Source organism: Excalfactoria chinensis, chromosome 3 (genome assembly GCF_039878825.1).
Source record: "Excalfactoria chinensis isolate bCotChi1 chromosome 3, bCotChi1.hap2, whole genome shotgun sequence".
Taxonomy (NCBI): Eukaryota; Metazoa; Chordata; class Aves; order Galliformes; family Phasianidae; genus Excalfactoria; species Excalfactoria chinensis.
In genome coordinates, this window is record NC_092827.1 from 36,408,889 (window position 1) to 36,423,934 (window position 15,046).

The following is a 15,046-nucleotide window of genomic DNA, read 5'->3' on the forward strand; positions in this document are numbered from 1 at the left end:
GTCATTAATTCTTTGTAGATTGAAAGTAAGCAGTCGGGCTGGGAAGAGAATGGTTTGACAGCAGCTCTGAGGAGAAGGATTTGGGGGTGTCAGTTGATGAAAGACTTGACATGAGCCAGCAGTGTGCTCTCACAGTCCAGAAGTCCAGCTGTCCTGGGTTGCATGAAGCATGACCAGCAGATCGAGGGAGGTGATTCTGCCCCTCTACTCTGCTCTCATGAGACCCCACCTGGACTAGTGCATCCAATTCTGATGTCCCCAGCACAAGAAGTACATGGAGCTGTTGGGGCAGGTCCAGAGGAGGGTCACAGAAATGGTCAGGGGGCTGGAACATCAATCCTAAGGGGACAGGCTGAGTGAGCTGGGGCTCTTCAGCCTGGAGAAGAGGAGGGTCCAGGGGGACCTTATAGTGACATTTCATTACCTGAAGGCGTTCTACAGAAAAGCTGAGAAGCGAGTTTTTATAAGGAAGTGCAACAACAGGATGAGGGAAAATGGCTTTAAGCTGGGAGAGAGTAGAATTAGATGAGGTATTAGGAAGAAACCTTGTGCTGTGAGTGTGGTGAGACACTGGAACAGGTTGCCCGGTGAGGTTGTGAATGCCGATTCCTTGGCAGCCTTCAGGACTGGACTGAATGGGGCTTTGAGCATCCTGGTCTAGTGTGAGGTGTCTCTGCCTATAGCAGAGGGATTGTAACTTGACGATCTTAATTGTCCCTGCTGACACAAACCATTCTTTAATTCTATGATTTTTAATGATTTAAAAAATATATATGAGAAGATAGAGCTTGTGCCCCTCTTGTTGACAGCTAGTTTGCATCCTGAGAGGACTGTCATAGCTTGGAGCTGCCATTAGTGCCTTTAAGGGCGTATGAGGGTGAGAGAAGATGTTGTAGCTCAACTGCCCTCACTGCACCTGTGCTGGCTGAATAGAAGGCTTGCGTGATCTCCTATTTAACACAAAGGCAGGAGAGAGAGGAGAGATTTCTATTTTAAAACAGCAGAGCATCGTAGGGTGCGCTTCCTGAGCTTGCTATATTCCATGTATTTGCTGGAAGGAGTGCACACGGGGAGCTCTCTGCCAACATGTGGTTTTACACATCTCCCAGCAAACTGGGATTCATGTGCACAGCCTAGCACCCGGGGACTTTCGGAGAGAGTGGTGAGATTTTCTGTGGGATTTGGATTGGGTGAGATTTCTCAAGTCAGACGCGGGTCTTACTAGGACATGATATAAATATGGATGATAAATGTCTGATTGGGAAAATGGTGCTAAACCTCCTGCCTGCCACCCTTCTCTTCTTGGAGGTGGCTTTATCGAAGGTAAAGTGCAGTTTGTGGATTGTTTGGGTGTTGTAACGAACCAAAATATTTTGCACGTGTGGGGAAGGGGAGGATAAGCCCCATCCAGCTTACAGGAATTTGTTTGTGCACAGGGGCGCTGTAGTGCTGGGAACTTAAGGGTTCTGCAGGGCTGAGAAGGCAGTCATGGTCTGCCTCACAGCATCTGCTATGAAAGGAGTGAGCAGCAGTGCTTGTGGCCCTGTAACAACTTCCGTAAGCTGGACTTCCCATGGATGCCACCCTGAAGGAACAAGGAAGATGCAGGCTTCTCCTGGCGGCACTCCTTGCCTTCCTGAGATTTTAGTCCTCAGAGCAAGCTGCCCGTGCCAGAATGGTTTGTAAAATCCACTGAGCACTGACTGAGCTGTTAGTTTTGATGCCGTTGGACCAGCCAGACATTGTCTTCGCTTCCCTTAATTGATTCACTGCCACATTAGCTGCCATGGCTTAACATCAGCGTTCACAGGATGGTTTGTAGTTTCAAGCCTTAGAGTGTTATTACCATACCTCTCTCTTCCTTCCTCATAGAAAGTACTGCAGGGCAGTTCAAGAAGTCATTTTGGAATTACCCCAGTTTTATTTCTTTTTTATTTTTTTTCTTCTGAAAGTACGTATTATTTCTAGTGCCATTTAAACTTTTTATTCCTTATCCTATTTTTTAGGAGATATATTAATCTTATGCCCTTTCCCAACTGCCTGCAGTATTTTTCAAAGAATGGTTCAAGAGGACATAATAGACTTGTTAAATTTGAATTTTGGCAGAAAATTTTAAACTTTCGCTCTAGCACTTCAAAGTTAGGAGGAACTCGAGTTTGAAAATTGATGCAGATATAAGATGGCATATTTAATGACAGATGTATCTATAGAAACCTGTTAAGATGCAGATTATCCCCCTGGGGAGGGGAGATCAAAACTGCCAATCTATAAAATATACTTGTTAGGGGAAGGCATGGAATCTATCTCTGCGAGCACTTTGATTGCAGGGGACAGTGTAGCAGCATGTGGCATCATAACCTAAGAGCAGACAAATCAGCTTGATGACTTTCAAAGCCAAGAATACTGCTGGAGGCAAGGGTACTCCAGTCTAGAAGAAATTAAAACATATAGAGACTGTTATTAATTCCAGATCTATTTTTGTGTAGTCAAATCTGTATGCAAATCCTTAGCATCTCATTTTGGCAGATTAATCTAAAAGTGAAGAGCGGTATGTGAAGGGAATGTAATGATAAAACACCACAGATGAGCAATATTGCAGGGAAAAAATGTAAGCTATGTACTTGATACGAGGGGCTCTTTGTGAAGAGAGGAGAATAATTTTGCTCTTTTGCTAATTTCATTATTTTATAAGGAAGCAGCCCCATTCTTTTTCTTCCTCCACATCTTCCCCCCTTCATCCCCCCAGATGGAGGTGTGCCTTCAGAACAAGAAGGGACCCAGCATTGTGTTTCTGTTGTACCTCCTGTAGGTTAGCGTTCTGGAGGCAACCATCCAAGCAACTGTGGTTCTTATTTGTTTGACAAACTAAGCTGACATCCCACTTATAAACATCGAGAGTGAAAATAGCTTTGTAAAAGTATTGAATTTCAGGCATTAGAAAATATTATTTTGGGGTTGTGGCTGATGGCCACTAACAAAGGCTGCACAACAGTGTGGAGACAAATAACAGCGTGAGATCAGAAATGACAGCAACTGTTGCTTTCCAAGGCATGTTCTTGTGTGTAATGTACAGATGTGGGATGGGTGCTGTGTGACACAGCATGGAAAGGCTGTGTTGTCTTGCAAAAATACTGCATGAGGTGCAGCTGGGCTCCAGCAAAATAAGGGTTCCTCAGCATGGAGGCACACTAAGATCTGGTGAGGATGAAGAAAACCTGTCCCCGAGTCCCTATTCTGGATTTTCCTGAGGTGCTGAGGTATACCTTTTTTTCTGTACATTATTGGGAAGTTCACATGCTAGATGGTTAGCATTGCTTCTGATCACTGTGGAGGGATCTCCTACCACAAGACTATGACAAAGCCAGAAGATATTTGCCCTGCAGTACAGAATGTATGTGATAAATGCAGAGTTTCCTTCAAAGAGATATGGAATACAGTTGCAGTTGACAAAGTTGCAGTGGCATGTGAGTGTTAACTGTGGGTATGCAATGTAATCTTGTCATCAAATGGACCCAACAATTGGTTATTTTACTGTACCACACAAATCTTGGTCCTGGTTTTGCCTATGTGAAATATATATATATATATATGTAACCTGTATGAACTCTTTCATAGGAGGAGTAACAAATACTGCACAGTATCAAAACAGGCTCATGGTCTATGATCCCAAGCAGGTGGGTATCTGTGTTGTATGCATTTCTCTCCTGTCTTTTGTTTCAAACAGGTCTCTTACCAAACACATGCTGTGATTTCTTAAGTTTAAGATGCTGTCTATTTGAGTTGATGGTGTTTTAAATTCACTTTGCACTGATGTGTGTTTAACAGAGTAATGGACACCCTGGATGATTTTTACGTTTTTGATGCCCGTACATTTTAGAAACATTTTAGTTTAAATGCTTAGAAAGTTAGAATAAATGTATTTTAAGATCCTCTACTTACCAGTTTTTTTTTTGTGTTTGTTTGTTTGTTTGTTTTGTTTTTTGTTTTATTATTTTTTTGCTCTTTCATTTGTTTGTAATCCAGCAGCCCTCAGCAGCATGTACTCAAGGCCAGCATCACAGAGCTGCTTCTTATCTTTTATATTTCAGCTTTCAATTACATATACACAAGCTTTTTGTTTTCTCCATACTTTTGGAACTACGTTACCTGTCAGTGCCTTATTCTGCTGACTGCAAGGGTGCCTGTCATTTCATTACCCAAGTACTTAAAATGTCTTTTAGGGATTATTTCATACATTATGTATTTGTTTTGATTAGGTTAGCATGGCTCAGTGACCGTTTCAGGAGGTTAGGGCACGGTTATGCCCTCTTGCTAGTATTAGGAAATAGAAGTCCTAAGCTTGCAATCAGAGTTGCACAGCCTGGTTTACTCCTGCATGGGAAGGTGTTGACTTCTCTGATTACAGGATGGGGCCTTTGGTTGCTGCCTGTGGGTCCAAATTCTGCCAAGAGACACGTGGCTGTGGTTCCCGCTGGCTTTTAAGGCATACTACAAATGGGTGCTGAAGCATAAAGCAGACCCTGACAGAGCTGCCTCGCCCTTTATGAGGTACATCCTGATAACTGACTGCACAAGTGCCAATTCTACCCCAAACCTCGGCACGCCATAATTACAGGCAGCAGTCTCATTTTGCTCGTGACTGGGACACTCACTTAGCTCCTGTTCCTCTGTCACGTGTCCTTTGCTGTAGCTCCTGCTGGTGTAGCTTTGGAAGTTGTACCCCAAAATATCATTGGCAACTCGAGTGCACGGTGCTGGTTCTGAGAAGCCCAGCCCGACGTATAAAGAGTTAAGGAGGAAGCGTGCGTTTGCCTCCTTCAAATGAGGCCTGCTTCATGTTTGTACACACATGCTCTTTTTACAAATTCTGCTGGCATATTGTTTACGGTGGGTACTGGAAACCATCACATCTGCTTGCATCTCGCACAGAATCTCAATAACTCCATCATTCAGTGCTCGTGCTCGCTTCTGCGCGAGGCCTTTGTGGCAAGTCGATAATGCCTGCCATCTGCCACAGAGCACACAGCTACCTGCCAGCAAGCCGGCCGGGGTGACCTCTGCTTCCCCACCACTGATTAGCATGCACACACCGCCTTATTAGAAATGACCCCGCCAGGCCCCTCGCTTTCGTTGCCTTTGCAGCGTGCGGAGGCTCACCTGGCAGGCACCGCAGTGGAGGAACCTGAAGATATAATCAGGGGATGCAGGCAGGCTTTGCAAAGCAGATGGTGCCTATAGTCTCATGTTAAGAGACTGGACTACTAATGCAAGCATTAATGCCTAATACTCAACTGTTACACATTGAAATGTATAGCTATATATTGCAGAGGTTAAAAGGCTGTGTTATTAGAGACTCTTGAGCCACCACAAGCACTAGCACGTGTAACACAAAGAATTTCCTCACAGATTTTAACTTCTTCCACGTAGATAAATTAATCTTGTCGATTGCCAGGTTGTTTGCTGGTGTAAGCATAGTAGAAGCAATTGCTTTCCTGCATTTAAAATACTGTGCTGTAATTGCTCTTCTTTTGTGTCCTCCCTCCACCCCTCAAACAGTAGAATTCCTGAATATTGTTAACAGGGGGAAAAATATGCAAAAGGATGTTACTTTGTGAGTGCCTGCAAATAAAGGGTTAGCGTTAAACCAAGTGCACAAATCATTTAAGAAGATCCTTTAGGAAATTATTTTTCCCTGTTGCTTCACTCCCCAAGGATAAGACCAAATAAGCTTCTGAATAATGAGAGGTAGAAGAATCTCTCTTCTCTCCCAGAACTGGTTAGTACAGACATGTTAGTGCTTTATACAAAGGAATCATCTAATAGTCTTGCTTAAGGAGGATTTGCTACTGAATTTTGCAGAGGAAAAAAAAAAAACAAAAAAAAACCAACAACACACAACAAAACAGGCTTTGAAGCCTCATGAGCTAAACAGAAAAACAGAGCAAGTAATACTCTCATATTAATAAATTTAAATGTGAGAACTGTAAACTACACGTTGAAAGTCTGTTATAGCTAGTGGATGCATGCTTAACATATGAATTATGCAAGCATATACACCTTGAATTTCTAGCCAAGGGTGAGAACACCAATAAATGCTGATGTCATTGTACTGCTAATAGAGGTATGACAACAAGCTCTGGCTTTTCCTTTGCAGAACAAGTGGTTAAGCCGTAGCCCAATGCTGCAGAGGAGAGTGTATCACTCCATGGCTGCTGTCCAAAGGAAACTCTACGTGCTAGGTGGGAATGACCTGGACTACAACAATGATCGGATCCTGGTTCGGCACATAGACTCCTACAACATTGATGCTGACCAGTGGACACGTTGCAGCTTCAACATGTTGACAGGCAAGTGTTGTGTACAAAAAAGAGAAAAATCACTACTATTAAAACATAAGTTCTTTGCCCTTTTCGTGGCGTTGGTATGTGGAATTCCACAATTTCACCGCTGTTGTCTCTAGCTTAGGGGTCACTGTTGACTCACAAGAGAGTTTTGATTACTGTCCTGGCATTCATTGTTCAAGAAAACATTTGTTTCAGGATATTGCAGGCTGTGTTTTTAAAAAGACACACACAATTAATTAGGAAAGCAAAAATACTTTGTTATACTGTTACCAGTACTTACTTTTGATTCTCCAGAAGCTTATATGCACTGATGGACTTAGTTCCATGTTTGGTGTGTATAATAGGTAGCTGCATATCTACCATAACATCACTGTTATATCTTTCTGCTGGCACACTAGATCGAGGATTATGCTGAAATCCGTTAACTGTCATTTATTTCCAAATACTGTCATCTTTATGCATTTCCAGAAAGTAGATGTTTTTGTTGGAAGTCTATCAAATCAAGGATGCACTGAGTAGCTTGGACAGCTATGTCATCTGCAGAGTTTCTCATTACGGTCATTAGGTGGAACTGTTCCAGTTTCAACTCGCAACTCTCCGTCCCTGCCATACCATCCACCAAGCATCACCACTGCCTGCTGTAACTCCCAGATGAACTATTACTTGAATCCCTGGTAGAGGCAGGCAAGTGACACATTAGAGTATTCTCAGCACCAAAAGTAGCTTGGCAGAAGAGAAGGGAGGCTGCAGTGAGCTTCTCGCATGTAACTAGTGATAGGATGAGAGGGAATGGCCTCAAGTTGCACCAGAGGAGATTCAGGCTGGATGTTAGGAAATACTACTTTTCTGAAAGAGTGGTCAGGCAGTGGAATGGGCTGTGAAGGGAGGTGTTCAAGGAATGTTTAGAGGTTGTGTTGAGGGACATGGTTTAGTGAGAACTATTGTTGATGGGTAAATGGTTGGACTGGGTGATCTTGTAGGTCTTTTCCAACCTTGGTGATTCTATCATTCTGTGATGCATTTCCAGGAAAGGCCAACATTAATGTTGGGGTGTTCTCTTCTGCAGCAGACTTGGAGCTTCTTTAGTAACAGTTTTGTCTGTCAAAATGTTTCAGCACAGACTGCTGAAATCCTAGAAATGAGCCTACCTCACTTTTCATAATCTTTCATTCACTTGTGTGTTTTACCGCTCCAAAGGATACAAAAGATTTAGGAAATTGACTAGAAACTCAGGACAACTAGAAACAACATGTCAGAGCAATGAGTGCTTGACATGTAAGGCAGTCATGTGGTGTCATTTTCCTTTTGGTAGATTTAAAAGCTGTTGTAGTGTCATCTTTGCTCTTTATGATAATGTATTGGGTTTGTTAATCTCTGCAATCTTCAGGATGCTCGGTTTCTTAGTTAGATCATCAGAGTCCTTCATGGACACTAGGGAAAGATGCTTGGATCAAAAAGGAAGAATTGCATGCTGTCAAACAGAACTAGTTTATCATATTCATATTGCTCTCCATTTAAATGATTTCTTCTATTTAATGTTAATTTCCGTTCAGAATGACTGACTTTGAGAAAGACACCTGATTTGTAACTGCAGAAGTCCTGGCACTGGAGGCACCCTTGCTCTGGAGCTGACCCCGTGCCACCATATGCTGTGAGACAGCTACCTCTCCTCAGATGTGAGCAGGTAGCTTGTTCCCACAGCCCGCACCTGAGCTTTTCTCTGTGACTCCACAACTGGCAGTAGGCGTTGCACCATGTAGCGCAGGTTTTAAAGCTTTATTTATACTTCTAAACTTCCAGATTAGTTAAGGAGATCACTGCTGTTGGAGTGAGTTTACATAGCAGCTCCTGCAGTTTTCCCTATTGTATCTGTGGCTGTAATGGGGACAGAGGTGAATTCAGATCCTTCAGTATGTCTGTGTTAAATGGGTGAGTGTGATGGTAAATGGCAGGGAGCTCAGCCATCACCTATGAAATAAAAGTGCACAGAAACCACTGAGAAGTCAGCATACGGTCCCCTGCCCAGCCTCACCATGCATCTGTGACACGATTCATCTGTTGTATCGCTCTGGACGGCACCGTCCTGAGCTCCTGCAGACAGCAGAGCACAGCCCTCGCGTTGCACATCAACTGTTGCAAGTTGTCAACTCTGAAACTCAAGTTACTGCCAAGCGCATTTGCATCTTACTGCAGAACTCCAGCACTCAGTGTTAAAAGGGTTAATTAAACATTGGAAGTGTTTTCTATTCCTTTTTTCCCTTTAGGTCAAAACGAGTCTGGAGTTGCGGTCCACAATGGTAGAATATATTTAGTTGGCGGCTATTCAATTTGGACAAATGAGCCTCTGGCATGTATCCAGGTGAGTGATTTGGGTTTCTTTTAAAGTCTTTTCCAATAATTTTGCAAGGAGATGTTTTGCACAGAGGTTATTCAAAAAGGAAAATGCAGGTGAAGTGGAGAGATTAAGGATGTTTCTTAAGCAGCCCCGGAGCCTCCATAAACCTGAGAGGAAATGCAGATATTAAGAAATATTTCCGGGTTAGCAATTAAATTTAATTATTCTAAGTAAGGTATTCTAGGAAAACAGAGTTAAGGAATCTCTCCTTTAACAAGATTTGAGTAAAACAGTTGGGTATATTTTCAGGTTACCCAGCAGAGTTCAAAAGTAAAAGAGATGCAGAAATGGACAGTGAGATGTGGGCTAACATGTTTTCAGCCATTCTTGTGATGTTGTTCCTCTCAAAGCCGTCTTTCAGAAGAGCAGCCAGAGTTAATGAGTCGCTCTTTGGCAAAGTTCAGTAAGCCTGCAACCTGCCCCAGCGCTTACTGCTTCAAAGCTTGAATGGAAGTTTTGATCCCTGCTGTAAGCAGTAGATTGTTCAGTAAACTCCTCTGCTCTCTCATCTTGTGTAACAGCAGCTTACCTGCAGATCCGTGTCCTTCAGATGTTCCCATACAGAAATTAGGAGTTCTTATCTTCCTTCAGTCTTCTGAGTGAAGCCAGTCTGCATCGTGGCCATAGCTTTCTGTAACTGCCCAGCTGGTCACACAGGAACTCTTGGTTCCATCTCTGTTTCTGCACTTCTGCTGATAAGCAATATTTTCATTAGCTTCCAAGTGAACATTCTAGAATTTAACCTACAAGCTGTCCCTTAAAGATGGAAGTTAGACCCAGCAGAAGGGAATGTGTCAGATGTTTAGCTGCTGATCTTATAATGAATGCACATTAGCTGGAGTTTGTAAAGAGCAGAGCAAGATAAACAGTTAAAGTCTTACTCTTCTGATAGCATCATTGCATGTTACTAAGATATTGAACACCATATCTAAAAATTTTCCTTGGAAAATAAAATCACACAGGTAAGCTGAGGAACACAAGTTGAAATACAGTACTCTGGATGGAGTAATGAGCAGCAGAGTATCAGGGTGGTGGCCACAGTGCACAGCTGTGCTTGTTTATGGTCAATTCGTAGTTTGGAGTTTAGATGGGTTTAAATACTGCTTAGGGACAGGTGATGATGAGCCTGAGATATCACTTTCAAAATGGAAATTTGCCCACTTCCTTAAACTGGTCGTCAGCTGGAAACTTGCCTGATACAGTCCCAACATTAATAGGAAAAGGAGGGTAAGGATGCTCTGGCAGAGCTGTTGGCCCTGTGCCTGGCTTTCACTGATGAAACCTGCCCTTTTATCTTCAAATCCAGAAAGTCTGAGTTTGCTGTTGCCTTTGGAATAAAACCCATTTTTTTTCCCCATACATCTTCATTGTCTTTAAGTCATTCGTGTATTTAGTCTTTCCAGTTTCCCTTGCTCCCTGTGCACCAAGCTTACAAATGAATCATGCTTTGTGACAACTGCTCAGCATTTTGGTGCTCTGCTCATGTGGCTGCACCGCCAAATGTCACTGTCTGCTGTGAAGTGGCTAAGCTAGGATAAGAGTTGTGTGATAAGGACAGCAATAAATCACCAGATCCCCAAGCGCAATCTAGAAGTGATCTGAAACTACATCTCTGCTGGAATTAGTAGTGCATTCATGCATTCCGTGCCAGCAAATTTATTTCAGACTTCTTCTGTGATCCCTGAAATGTTTTCTATGCTTTATCCTGCAGGTGCTGGATGTCAGCAAGGAAGGAAAGGAAGAAGTTTTCTATGGGCCCACGCTGCCATTTGCTTCCAACGGGATAGCAGCATGCTTTCTTCCAGCTCCCTATTTCACGTGCCCCAACCTTCAGACCTTGCAAGTGCCTCACCATAGGATGAGCACGATGTGAGATAAGGAACATGTGTGTCATCAACAGTGACATGTGGTGGGCGAAAATCAAACCCTCTGTATGGAAGGGGTCTTTGGATCTGCAAAAAGAATCCACCCCCATCGGGCTGCTGCTTTACTGTCACACATTTGTCTTAATGTTGGACCATGATAGGCAGAAAGGAAGCTACAAAACCTGTGGTATCTCTACTCCTCTGCCTCAGCTGCAGAGGTGTGTACATGAGAGCATTTGGCATTTCTGATGACTACTTGCTGCCTGTCTATATGATTCCATTATGCAACTCATAAGGCATTGTGATGCTCTCGGCTCCTCTCTGGGCTGCTCTTCTTTGAAGTCTGCACGTTCTGTTGTTCACCAATGGCACTTTTAAAGACAGTAGGAAGTACTGTTTGTGTTGACAAAGATGGTATAATACATCAGTAATTATGCAACTTACTTGATACCTTTGGCAAAAAGAATAACAAATGTGTTGACTTCCAATTCCAAGCTCCATTGTTTACAGTTTCTCATTTAATTATATTTCATTTTAAATTTAAATACTGTGAAGCATATTAAAACAAAAATAACAACCAAACAAGCCCTGTAGTATCTGAGGAACATGTGAAAATTTGCAAAGGACAAAGAAGCTGAAGTTAAGTGCAAGTCCGAACCAAATATGCTTGTCTGAGAGTCTAAAGATCACGTGGGATGTCTTTTACCAAGGTCTGCTATCAAATAAATGTTACCTTCAGTCACATGATCAGTTCCTCCTGACACCTGCTGTCCTTTAATGGGTGGAGAACAGCCTCTTACTGTGTGATTAAAATATGCCGTTTACTTAATATTTGTAATATTCAGTTTGTAAGGGGTCACCACATTTACAATTATCAACAAACGGTCTCATTTTGTCCAACATATGGTCCCACAAATCACTGGTCTCCAGAGGCTAAACAGGTGTGTAACAATGTCAATATTTATTTCTTCCTTGGGTTTTTACGGTGCGTCTCCCTTCCGTACTCAGGCATATGCCACTTCACAATAAATACTCTAACCTGTTATATCTTGGCTTTGCTTGGCTCCTGCAGCCCCTGTCTCTTATTTTCATTTCTTTATTTTTGCGTATCTGACAGCAACTTTGATGTTTGTAAATATTAACCAAGCATATGATTAAATCTTTATTTATGCTTCATGGGCACTATGCACTGCTTTACCTGCTGATCTGTTCCCTGCTCCTGTGCTATCTGAGCAGACCTGTGCAGTTCCTGCTGCCATTCACACAAATGCCAACTGCAGAAGATGTCCCAGCAAGAGGCTGTGCGTGCTGGACAGGAATTACCTGGTGAGCAGCACTTTCAGGCCAAACGCATCTTCGAAGGGCCTGCTTAGCAGTACTGTGAGGTGAGCTCTATCACTTTGTGCCATCTAAGTTACCAGATGGACAAGGTAGTAACTTGTCACCTTGCTTTTCCAAGTAGTTTTCAGGTCATGAAGTTTTTGTTTGTTTGTTTTGTTGGGTTTTCTTAGCAGCCTTTGGTTGCGTAGAGCTGAGCTCCATCTGTGTGGTTTGTACAGACAAAACCTGAAAGGAGACTGCAGTGAAAGGGTCAGCCTCTGCTCCCCACTAACTAGTGACAGGGTGAGAGGTGATGGCCTCAGGTTGTGCCTGGGGATGCTCAAGTTGGGTATTAGAAAGAATTTCTTCCCTAGCAGAGTGGTCAGGCACAGGCTGCCAAGAGAGGTGGTGAAGTCACCCTCCCTGAAGGTGTTCAAGAAACGTGTGGATGTGCTTACTGGGCATGGTGGGGGTAGGTTGGGGGGTTGAACAATGTGATTTGACTGGTCTCTGGAAGCCAAAATGATTCTTTGGGCGGTGTGCGTGGCCCAGGCCTTGTTCTCAGTCATGTATGGCCCCAGGCCTACACCAGAGGGAACGTGCCAGGTGAGCAAGCAGCTTTCATCCTGTGTAGAGCCATCCTCATGCTTGCAGACAAGGGTGCAGTGGTCTTTCGGCCTGTCTCAACTCCACTGTGATGCTTTTATTCCTAGGCCTTGTATCCTCCCACAGCTGCAGCTCTGCATCTTGTCTGAGCAGTTCTTCCTGGAGCCGAGCTGGGGTCGCTGCCTCATGCAGTGCAGCGCGCTCAAGGGTTGCGAGGCAGGAGCGTGCGGCAGGAGGGTTGTTTGTCATGTTTGCTCTGCCCTTTAGACACTTTTACTGTTCTGGCTGTTATCACCAATTGTCTGCACCGGTGAATAGCGATTTGAAACAGCTGTGCAAGTGCATTGAATTGGTGAAGAGGAGCACATCCACAGAGCCTCGGGACAACACACATGCTCTTATTAGTGTCAGGATGCTGCTCTGGCTCTTAATCACCAGGCTCCAGTGATTACTCAGTGGGCTTTCATTGCTGTTGTGTGGCCAGGTTTTTGTGCCTTGCTTTCCTATCTGGGTCCTTCTGCTTTTGTTGCAGGATGACAGGCAGGTGCTGTGCTGCACCCGGTGTCAGAAAGTGCCACACAGCCCTCACAAGGTGAGCAAGTGGGCTATGTGTTGCCAGGTGAGAAGCGAGATGGGCGGCAATGCAGGAGGTGGGTGCAGGCCAGAACAGTCCCATGTAACTGAACGGCTAAGCTGAATGGCTTCTCAGAGGTACACAGCTCAGTGTTCCTGCAGAGCCTTGAGGATGGCCCAGAATATCTCCATGCTGGATCATTCTGTTCCTGGAGTGAGACCGGCAAGGTGTGAAAGCAGCTGCCAGCACCATTCACTCAGGCTCCCATCTGGGATGGTTGTGCAAGGGAACGGAGTAGCTTCCAGCCAGCAGGAACTGGAGGTATCTTTGCAACTGTGTAATGCAGCAGCATTCTGAACTGTTGAGTCTGGATGCCAGTGCAGTTCTGTGCATTTTCTTACATTTACTGATTAAATCTGCTCCCAGCTGCAGGCAGGCTTTTGGACCACAGGGTCTGGAAAGCTGTAAGAAAGTGCCTTTGCACTTTTACTGCTGTCCTGTGATCTCAGTTTTTAGGTGTTCTGAGCATTTCATTCTTTGTACAGCATACCTTTTTTTCCAATATATGCAGAATCCGGGGGCAATCTTGCAGGGTGCTGACAATTGCCTGAAGTCAATTGCATGAACTTCAACATATGTTGCAACCTGCATTTTAGTCATGCAAACCCCATGCAATGCTTCGGGTTTGAAGGAGAGTGGCTGGGAAGCTGTGTGAAGGAAAAGGGGGAGGAGGGATGTTAGCTGACAGCTAGTGAGGCTGCACCTTGTGTACTGTGTTCAGTTTGTGTCCCTCACTACGAGAAAGACATTGAGGCCCTGGAATGTGTTCAGAGAAGTGCAAGAAAGCAGTGAGGGGTCTGAAACACAAGTCTTATGGGGAGTGGCTGAGGGAGCTGGGATTGTTCAGTCTAGAGAAGGCTCAAGGGTGACCTTATTGCTCTCTAAAACTGCTTGAGGTTGTTGGGAGTTGGGGGTTGGCCTGTTCTGTGTAACTAATGATAGCACTAGAGAGAATGGCCTCAAGTTGCGCCAGAGGAGGTTCAGTTTGGATATCATGAAAAACTTCTCACAGAGACTGGTGAGGCACTGGTGTGGGCTGCCCAGGGGAGACATAAGGACTGTGTGGATATGGCACTGAGGGATGTGGTTAGTGGGCATGGTGGGGGTGGGCTGACAGTTTGTCTCTGTGATCTTAGAGGCCTTTTCCAACATCAGTGACCCTGTGATTCTACAACATGCTGCAGCAGCAGCAAGAGGATACTTGCACCAACAGCTTCCTCTTCTCCTTCGGTCTCTACTGAGCCTTTCATACCCAAGTGCAGTGCAAAGAAACCAGTGTGTGTTGTGAAGCAGCTTGCAGCCAGTCCATGCACTACTGTGTTCAGAATCCAGGCACTAAGAGTTGTTGCTTATGATTTTAGCTTAGAGGCCTTCAGGGAGAGTGCCTGCTAGGATCGTTCAAACTTTCCTAACTCTTTTTTTTCCTCAAGTTTTGCCCATCTCTACTTCACTCCCCCCAAACCCGTGCAGACATTTAGTACATCAGTTGCAGAATCATGGAGAAGTGGATAATTGAATATTCACACATGCAGAAACAACACAGGCAGAATGTGGAACAATGTGGAAACAAGCACCGAAAGAGGCGGCATCTGTTTATTGAAAATTAGAATGTAGAATAAATTAAGAGGGCAAGGTTAAAACACTTCATCTGCAGTCAGGGTTCATAGCAGAGGAAGACTGCAGAAAGTTTAGCGCAGAAATGTATAAAGGGCTTCTACAGTTTAATTATGATATTTCTGTGAAAGTATACATAATTTATATCGCAAAATGCTCGTTACGTGCATTTTTTCCCCTTTAAAATGTGTCCTTGAAAAAAAAAAAGCTGAAGTTCTGCAAAATTAAAGTACTTCAAACATTAACTCTTACCTGGGTAGATTTGGTT

General features: G+C 43.9%; 1 protein-coding gene across 3 annotated transcripts in view; it reads left to right on the top strand.

Annotated features, from left to right (window-relative positions):
- The window catches only part of KLHL32 (kelch like family member 32), a 104,969-nt gene extending 93,180 nt beyond the window's left edge, over positions 1–11,789 (top strand). For all 3 annotated transcript variants that reach the window (XM_072331806.1, XM_072331808.1, XM_072331807.1), the window contains 4 exons: positions 3,616–3,674; positions 6,155–6,347; positions 8,609–8,703; positions 10,451–11,789. In XM_072331806.1, the coding sequence (XP_072187907.1) occupies positions 3,616–3,674; positions 6,155–6,347; positions 8,609–8,703; positions 10,451–10,612 (509 nt within the window). In that variant the 3' untranslated portion in view covers positions 10,613–11,789. The remainder of the gene's footprint in view (positions 1–3,615; positions 3,675–6,154; positions 6,348–8,608; positions 8,704–10,450) is intronic.
- The last annotated feature ends 3,257 nt before the right edge of the window (positions 11,790–15,046 follow it).